Source organism: Pollicipes pollicipes, unplaced genomic scaffold (assembly GCF_011947565.3).
Source record: "Pollicipes pollicipes isolate AB1234 unplaced genomic scaffold, Ppol_2.1 Scaffold_4295;HRSCAF=5057_pilon_pilon_pilon, whole genome shotgun sequence".
Classification (NCBI taxonomy): domain Eukaryota; kingdom Metazoa; phylum Arthropoda; class Thecostraca; order Pollicipedomorpha; family Pollicipedidae; genus Pollicipes; species Pollicipes pollicipes.
This window is the reverse complement of record NW_023596461.1, coordinates 14,205,183-14,214,238: the sequence shown is the minus strand read 5'-3', so window position 1 is coordinate 14,214,238 and position 9,056 is coordinate 14,205,183. Positions and strand designations below refer to the sequence as shown.

At 54.6% G+C, this 9,056-nt stretch overlaps 2 protein-coding genes across 6 annotated transcripts; one reads left to right on the top strand and one right to left on the bottom strand.

Annotated features, from left to right (window-relative positions):
- Positions 1-87: 87 nt before the first annotated feature.
- Positions 88-6,333, bottom strand: LOC119096791 (cell division cycle protein 23 homolog). Of its 5 annotated transcripts, none has more exons than XM_037219724.1 (5): positions 6,065-6,333; positions 4,251-4,437; positions 2,585-3,250; positions 1,422-1,959; positions 88-702 (listed from the first exon to the last, which is right to left on the bottom strand). In XM_037219724.1, the coding sequence occupies exons 2-5, from the start codon at positions 4,410-4,412 to the stop codon at positions 185-187; spliced, it is 1,884 nt and encodes a 627-aa protein (XP_037075619.1). In that variant the 5' UTR covers positions 4,413-4,437; positions 6,065-6,333; the 3' UTR covers positions 88-184. The 5 variants fall into 5 exon arrangements, with proteins under 5 accessions (XP_037075619.1, XP_037075623.1, XP_037075618.1 ...); XM_037219728.1 differs by having other exon boundaries at positions 6,216-6,332; XM_037219723.1 differs by having other exon boundaries at positions 4,251-4,448; positions 6,065-6,331.
- A 1,302-nt stretch (positions 6,334-7,635) lies between these two features.
- On the top strand, positions 7,636-9,045 carry LOC119096929 (tetratricopeptide repeat protein 36). The gene is made up of 3 exons (XM_037219935.1): positions 7,636-7,677; positions 8,136-8,308; positions 8,569-9,045. The coding sequence occupies exons 1-3, from the start codon at positions 7,662-7,664 to the stop codon at positions 8,665-8,667; spliced, it is 288 nt and encodes a 95-aa protein (XP_037075830.1). The 5' UTR covers positions 7,636-7,661; the 3' UTR covers positions 8,668-9,045.
- The last annotated feature ends 11 nt before the right edge of the window (positions 9,046-9,056 follow it).

Sequence of the window (9,056 nt, the reverse complement as noted above, 5' to 3'; positions counted from 1 at the left end):
GAACGGTCATGATGCGGTCACTGCCTTGCATCAAGACTCAACAGACTAGACTAAAGACTTAACAGTGAGCAGGGAGGCCAGCGCAAGCTCTGTGGAAACATGTATTGAGTTCACAAGTTCATCTGCGATAAACTCGCAGCGGCCCCCATACACTGAAAGCGTGTGCCATTATACCCTTCAGCGTTTAACAACATCCAGCCACCACAGCAGACCGCCCCAGATGAGCTCCACCGACCCCTTCCCTCCCCCACCGCTCAGCGGCGACCCACGCTCCCAGCGGCCTCATCACGGGCTGAAGAGCAGCTTGAACGGCGGCAGGGGCGACATGCCCAGAGGTGTGTCGCCGTGCGCCGCGAGCTGGCCAGACGTCTCCGGCGCGGTGGGCGGCGCCGTGCCCGGCTCGGTCAGCTCCGCAGTGCCGCCCTCGTCCCGCCCGCCGCTGCGCCACCTCACGCAGTATGGCCTTGCCCTCCTCGCGCGTCTCGGGGAACTCAGTGCACTTGGCCGCGTGGTGGGCCGTCTCGTCCAGCTGGCCGCGCACCAGGAAGTAGTTGGCCATGAAGCGGTAGGCCTGCGCCTGCTCCTCGCGGTCCCAGACGTCGGAGCCCTCCGAGTCGCGGATGTAGTCGGCGTAGGCGGCGGCGGCGCGCATCGGCTGCCCCAGCCGCTCGAACAGCTTGGCCAGTCGCAGCAGCGCGAAACCTGACGGACACGGCCGGAGGTGAGGTGCTACAGCGAAGTCATCTCTGACGGAGAGCGGCGGCAAGGGGCACTTCAGAAAGTCCACAAAGAGGAGTACAAGACAGTCAACGGCGTCCGTCTACTAAGCAAAAGTTTGCGGCACAAATAAGCAGAAGTATTGTTTGGTACACGAAAGATTACCGATGGATGCGAAATCATTTCCAAAGGTCAAAAAGAGTTCATGAGATACAGAAGACAACGCACCTCATCGGTCGGTTGAAATGATACAACTTCGGAACATCAAACCAAACGCAATGATGACTGACAGGGGTTCAGCTTCCTATTCAGTTCGCTGGGGGGGGGGGGGGGGGGGTGTGGGGGGGGGGTGGTCAAGCCCCTCGCCCAACTTAAAGGCGAAAGTGGACCACCATATCCTGGGAGAAACCCGTTTGTTAACGCGTTTCAGGATAGGTTTCTCATTTTTCACTGTTTACCCAACCCGTGAGGTCCTCTTAACGTAAAAACTCCCCGCGGTCACGATTGTCTTACACGAGCGGAGAAAAAGTTGTCCTTCGAGGGCGGTTGGCTCCGGCAGCACATAACCTTCCGCAAACGCTTCCTTTTGGCCAAATGTCAATCGTGGCGCAACCAATTCCAAACAGGCTAGCTAAAACAACAACAGGGGAAGAAGCTTGCTGACAAGCAAGGGTCAAGACCTCATCACCAGACCCACAGCCCACCTTCGATGTCGCCGATGCTGTGCGCTTTCCAGTAGCAGCGCTTGGCCTCCTGGAGCTTGTCCAGCTTCTCGTAAGACTCGCCCATCGCCATCAGCATGCGGCTGTCGTTGGGTCGCAGCTGGTGCGCCTGCTTGTAATAGTACTGGCAGTACAGCGGCATCTTCAGGATCTCGTACATCTGGCCGAGCCCGTACCAGGCGCGGTAGTCCAGGCGGTTGACGTCGATCGCCTGCCGGTAGCACTGGATGGCGGCGTTGGTGTTCTTCAGCTCCAGGTATTCGTGGCCCATAAGCGTCCAGGCAGCCAGGTAGCTGGAGTTCAGCCGCAGCGCGCGCTGGAAGTAGAGGATCGCCTTCTCGTGCTGGTTCTTCAGGCTGTAGTAGTTGCCGATGACGCAGCACGTCTCGACGCTGTACTTGTTGATCTGGGAGAGGTTGTGCGCCAGGTTGCACAGCTCCACCTGCATGCCCTTCACATATAACAGGTTGCTGTACGAGTCCATGTTCTCCATACGGCACGGGTCCGTCTTCAGCAGGCCCTGCAAAGACACAGAGCTAGTCAAAGAAGATCCTGATAACAATGCTGCGAAACTCTGGACAATCCGGACAACACTCCCCCGAGCCGGACGTAAGTAGCACGTGGTACGGACGCAGAGTGATGTCTCTCGTCTCCAGCCATGTCCGCGTCTGTGGCAGGGTCGGTTTCCACCGCCTGTGATGAGGGAACTCAATTCGTATGTCTATAGCCAAATACAACACAGTACCCCGACACTTGGGGTCAATGCTCGATCAAGGTCCGGTGATACAGAACCAGATGTGTCGAAGCGACCGAACCCGTTCTTTGCGTTCTTTGCCTACGATTCTTGAAGATAATTGCAGTACTTCGGCATGTGTAATTCGTGCATGCCGATGCTTTGTCTACATAGCAGGTGCTTACAAATGGACACAATCTATGAACACCTGCTCCCTACTTCAACATAGTTGTCAGCCTCATGTACACTCCAGAGCAAAGTTTCAAATCTGATTTCACCACGGTGCAACCAAAATCCGCCACTCTAACAGCACCCCCGTGCTCTCATCTGACGCCAATCGCCAGTGTCCCAGTCCACGGTGTCCTCCACACCCGCGCCGCTGGCCAGCGGTCCGGCCCGGGCGAGCACGCACCTGGAACACCTCGATGGCCTGGTCCACCTCGCGCATGTTCTGGTAGCCGATGGCGATCTGGGCGCTGATGTAGGCGGCGCGCTGCAGGCCCGCCTGCTGGAACCCCCGGTAGATGGCCAGCGCCTCGGCGTTCAGCTGCAGGTCCAGGAACACCTGCGCGTAGAACAGCTGGCGCATCCAGGTGTCGGGCAGCGTGAGCAGCGCCAGCATCTCGCGGTCGGTGACGAGCGCGGCCAGCTCGAGCCACGCCTGCCACAGCAGCGGCTGGCGCGTGACGGCGCGCACCAGCGCCTCCACCGCCGGCGTGCGCAGCTCCAGCCGGCGCAGCACCACGCCGTACAGGTAGCTGACGAAGCCGTCAGCGTCGGGTCGTGCGTGCAGCGCCTGCAGCTCTGCACGCAGCTCGGCCAGCTCAGGCGACTTGAGGCGCTGCGCCGGCGTCAGCGGGTCGGGGCTGTCCTCGGCGCGGCGCCGCTCCGCCGCCAGGTAGCGGGCGTACAGGTGCAGGAAGCGGCCGCGTCGGCCCACGCAGCGGCCGCTCTGGTGCGCCGCCCGGTCCAGCTCGCCGCACAGGAGGTAGTCGTGCGCCAGCTCGGCCGCCTCCAACTCGGACTCCGACTCGGACTCGGACTCGGCCCCGGGCTCGGTCTCGATGTCACCGATCGGCTGCGGGCGGAGCGATAGGTCGGGGGGACAGGCCAGACCCTGCAGGGACGGACCGGCGGCCAGCGCCGGCAACAGTCGGCTGCGGGCGGAGCGATCGGTCGGGGGGACAGGTCAGACCCTGCGGGGACGGAGCGCCGGCCAGCGCTGGCAACAGTCGGCTGCGGGCGGAGCGATCGGTCGGGCACACAGGTCAGACCCTGCGGGGACGGACTGCCGGCCAGCGCAGGCAACGGTCGGCTGCGGGCGGAGCGATCGGTCGGGCGGACAGGTCAGACCCTGCAGGGACGAACTGCCGGCCGGTGCAGGCAACAGTCGGATACGGGCGGAGCGATCTGTCTGGCGGACAGGTCAGACCCTGCAGGGACGGACTGACGGCCAGCGCAGGCAACAGTCGGCTGGCGGTTCATCGCACAACCAGACGCAAATGTGACTGGTCTAGCTGCATGCCTATGAGGCAGATGACCATTACTTGCGAGTACATTCCGTTATACTGACGGTGTGGACTCAATCAACAATATTCTGGAGTGAACAAACATTCAACAATTTTATGGGGGCCGCTGATTGAAAGTTAAGTTGAATACACACCTTACTTATATATTAATTAATACAGTTAGTCCAGTCTTAATGAAAGGCCTTGTGATATTAGTCTATACTAGGCAGGGCTTGTTGTATGAGACCTGCTCCCACCACACGATCGTGAAAGTCCTGTTCAATGTATGCTGCAACAGAAGTCTAACGTGCTGCAATGCTCGAAGCGATATCCCCCACCTTTTGACCTCGTCTGACTTCACACAACCACTTCCACCAGCCACAAACCATCCCAGCTAGAGGCAACTAGCAAGTGCCCATGTGAATAATCGAGCCCACACAGGAGCCCATATCAGTTGTGTACCTCACCATGGGCCTGTTGTGAGGTAGGTGCTATAACTGATTGACCCACTGTAATGGAAACATTACACATGGTCTGCAAAAGGATGAAGATGACTGGTAGAAAACTTACCTGTGATGCATCTTCTTTCACATCTTGCAGTGCCAAAAGCATCTCCCCACACCACTTGCTACAATGTCGCAAATACCGTTCTCGACATAGGCCACGTATGGTTCGAAGATCACGCTTCATTGATGGCAGGTCCAAGACTAGCTCTTCAACTTGTCCAGCCATGGTGCTTTAGATTGTCTGATGATCACTGGAGAAGAACTGTGTCACACTGGTTAGAGCACTGGCTCAGAGATGCCTGTCTCTAGTCTTAAGTCATCTGGTGAATTGTGTGTATTCAACAGCATGGCATAACCTGCTGCTGTGGTTATGCATGGTTACAGGAAATGTTTCACATTTGAAGATACTGAAGCAAGCATCAGACATGATGAAACAAGCTCACTTATACCTATTGGTATACTTTTTAAGTGGAAAACACTGCTCTAGACAGCACAACTCTCTGTTTAGTAGATATGACCCCCAATGCACCATGGCTTGGTACCATCATTATACCTTGGAAAACACTTGACTGAGAACCAATTCATTGCTGCTATGCCTGGAAATTGTGCTCATAAATGCCAGATATGAACAAATGCCAGGACATGAATGCCAAACAAATTATATTATTTTTGGCCTTGATTGGTTGCTTATGGAATGACAGAAATTGAATGACATAACTATGACATAATCAATGCCAAACTGGCTTTGAAATACCCTCCCCAAAAGCCTTTCCCCATTTTTGTGGGCATGCAGCTCATAAACTAGAGGGGCTTGGGTCTTAAGAAAGGCAGGATTGTGAACAGCACTGAAAGGTCTTCAAGATAGCTATTTCAATTCAATGCCCCATATCAATGTGGAACACTCCCCTCTGCTGAGCAGATCCAAAATGCAGGGGAAAGTCCAGCAGAGATAGATTGAAACACACCATGCATTACTTTGGGTTTTGTAACATCCATCTCTGTATCATTTCTTATGTTGTCAACAATCAGCCAGAAAGATAATGAATTGAAGGCAGCATCAGATTTTCCCAGAAAGTACCTGGCAGTCAGCCTGATTACCAAAGAACGATGGGGCCTGTAGGTCCCAGGCAGCCATAATCACCAGCAGCATGACCTATATGACAATTTTCACCTTTCAGACAAGATTGGCTTAGTAAAACAAGATTAAAAGCTAGGTTATGACAGGCCCACAAATCTGCACCACTCAGGGAAAAGATGATCTTGCACTGAACTAGCTTTATATGAATGCAGCAGAGTGAATCTTCAGCACACATGGGATCAAAATATCCATCACACTCATGCCACCCAGATTGCTGTTCCAATAAAACACATGGGCATAACCTATCTATAGCTGGGAGAGCAGTCAGCTTTCAGGTGCATCTTCCTGCAGTTTCTACACAACCAGTTCATACTTTCCGAAGGTTTAAGCTTTGCCAAAGTTAGGAATGAATGCCCCAGTGTGGCTCTAAGTCAAATATCATGGCGCAGTGCTGCGATGCTCAGCACAGTCCCACCTCCCCTCTGACATCAACTGATAAGCAGTCACAGCTTCTGCCACAAGTCAAGGGCACACAGCCAGCACATCAAGTGCCCAAGCCTACCCTTCCATGGGTGGTGAATCAAAAGGTAAGTGATCTAGCATGTTCTCAGCATGCTGAGATTGGTGGCAATACTGTGCCAAACTGCTGCATGAGACCTGAAATTGTTGCGGCAATTGCTATAGGTGCCCAGCCCTGAGGTATTCATTCCTGTAATTAGTGCAATTTATTTTGCCAGTTGTTAACATCAGCAAGTGATCTGGAATTGGAGTGGCATGAGATGCGCGCCCCTACCACTTACCGAACGGCATGAGATGCGCGCCCCACTATTTGCGGAACGGCATAAGATGCGCGCCCCACTATTTGCGGAACGGCATAAGATGCGCGCCCCTACTATTTACAACACCCGGCGGTTTCAATGCCCTGACCAGCTTTGACCAATCATGCCTTACGTTGCATAACCCGCCTTGGTACCAGTCCTTCCGGCGCCCACGGCTCTTCCACATACGCGCTAGATAGGCACCCAGCCCCTGTAATCAAAAGGCTCTCGCAATGACCGCCGTTTTCGTGCTTGAAGTGTGCAGAATGTTTACAGTGCGTTCATTAATGCTGAAAAACTAAGAAATGACCAATAATTTTCATGATAATACTAAACAACCAATCAAAACCATAATCTTTCGCTCGCACGCGCGTTTCAAGCACACTGACAACAGACAACCTTTGCTGTCGACTGCGTTGGTCTCGTCTGGGTCGCGTCAAGGACGTATGAGGCCCCGTGTTATTGTGCGGAAAGTGGTCTTGCTGACAAGTGAGCTTGGAAATTCTGCCTGGTGCGTATAGAGCTATAAGTTGCTTACGAGATTGATGCGTTCATTTCTGCTTACCTGAAGCCATGCTTAAATCCGTGAAATTTTGTGTAAGGTTTTGGCCTTAACGAAGTCCTCGAAAGTAGCAGCCAAGTATCATGCGGACATGACTGCCCTCATATGATCATACCATGATCTGCACATACCAATGGGTCGTGTGTGTGTGTGTGTGTGTGTGTGTGTGTGTGTGTGTGTGTGTGTGTGTGTGTGTGTGTGTGTGTGTGTGTGTGTGTGTGTGCGTGCGTGCGTGCGTGCGTGCGTGTGTGTGTGTGTGTGTGTGTGTGTGTGTGTGTGTGAAACCCATGTGCTCTGTTGTAATCTATGTGGCTTGTTATCTTTACTATGACATATGACATTTTGGCATTATTACAGATAATCATGTCAACAGAACACGATAAAGCAGTTCTCAACAGTATTTTAGACCCAACTCTACCACTGGGTGATGTTTCCAACTTTGATTCACTTCCTTCAGAGATATCAGCCATTGAGCTAGATGGTATGTATTTGATAGTGGACTTGGCATATTTTTGGGAATGTTAATGGCTTAGAATTGGCGGTACCACTCCTTTATCAGTTATCTCCATTTTTTATTGCCACTTGTTTTAGCATGCAAGTTCATTCTTGAGCTTAAAATAATGCCTGTAATCATAAACTTGGTCAAACTGATGCTTCACCAGCGATCTGTGCACATCATTTGTAATGTAGTCTGGCTGCCACCAAGTCATTGCTTGCACAGTTTGCTCATGCTGGTGCATCCAGTTCTGGCCAAGCTGTTGTTTGTACTGTGTGGCCCAGTGGTGCAGCCAGGCTGAACCAAGCCATTGCTTGTACTGCATGGTCTGGTTGGTGCGGCCAGGTCCAGCCGAGAGCGACTCGCCCGAAAGTCAGCGCTCGCGCGAATTGGAGCTGCAGGCGGTGAGGACCGCTGAGGAGGGGGACCAGGAGGCCGCGCTATGCCTGCTTACTGAGGCCGTCACGCTGGCGCCCCAGCGCGCCTCACCCTATAACAACCGCGCCCAGCTGCTGCGTCTCATGCACCGCAACAACGGTGAGCGGCGTTCAGGGAGGCCTGGACAAGGCGACGGGATGCTCCCGACCATTGGAGAATAGATCGCCCTCTCCTCCCCAGGCGATGGGTGGCGCTGGGCGCTGGCAAAGATGCGGTCTGTGATGCTGTTACAGAGGCGATGAGGGCCGCCGTAACAGATGTGGTGCGTGACGTCGTTACGGAGACGCTCCGTGACGCTTGCCGCCGGTACAGAGGCGCTCAGCGACGCCTGCCGCCGTTACAGAGCTTGGTGACACCCGTCGCCGTTACGGAGGCGCTCGGCGACGCCCGCTGCCGTTACAGAGGCGCTCGGTGATGCCCGCCGCCGTTACAGAGGCGCTCAGTGAGTCCCGTTGCCGTTACAGAGGCGCTCAGTGAGCCTCGTTGCCGTTGCAGAGGCGCCCATTAAGCCCCGTTGCCGTTACAGAGGCGCTCAGTGAGCCCCGTTGCCGTTACAGAGGCGATGGGTGACGCCGAGCGGGCGGTGGAGCTGAGTGAGGCGCGCGGCCTGGCCGGCCGCCAGGCGCTCTGCCAGCGTGCCCAGCTGCACCAGCTGGCCGGACAGCAGGAGCTGGCGCTTGACGACTACCGGCGCGCCGCGCAGCTCGGCAGCCAGTTCGCCAAAACTCAGGTGCGTTCGCCTTCTGCCGCAGCCACCGCGCGGACATTCGCGAGGTATGATGGCGGTCTTTGGTTTCCCGAAACGATGTTTTACGTGCTTTGTGGTTGGCACTCCGCGAACAACATTCTCTTCTCAGTGTATGCTCTCACAACTGTGTCGAACTCAAGCCTGAAATAATTTAGGTGCCATGAGTTCGAAAACCTATCTTTGTTTTATCTTGTATATCATGATTTTGATAACAAGCGTCTGTCGTACTTTCGCCTCTGCAGCTGGTGGCCCTCAACCCGTACGCCGCACTTTGCAACCGCATGTTGAGCGAGGTGATGAGCAAGCTGCGCGAGGGCGAGGTTAGCGGCCCGAAGACATGAGGGGGCGAGGCATCACCGACACGTAGAGCCGCTTGATGCCGCCACAAGCCGCGGCGGTACACGAGCTGTAGTGAAGGGGCGCAAATATGGTGAAGGTACGCTAACTGCAAATATTCCGTCCATAGTTCCGTCCGAAGAAGAACGGTGTCCCATGCAGGGACACGCTGTGTTGTACAAGTCCAGATGATGCTTAACGAGACGAAGCGCGCTGTCGAATGAGGTGAAAAGTCGTTCAGGTGTCCGGGGCGAGATTTTGGCTTAAGGCCTTCTTCTTGTCCGGACATTGTATGCTTTTACTGCGCTGTGCATCCAGCGATACGATTGTGCCATATGATCGGGCTGTGGCCGAGGGTCGTGCAATATACACCCCCGATCGTATGTGTCTGCCT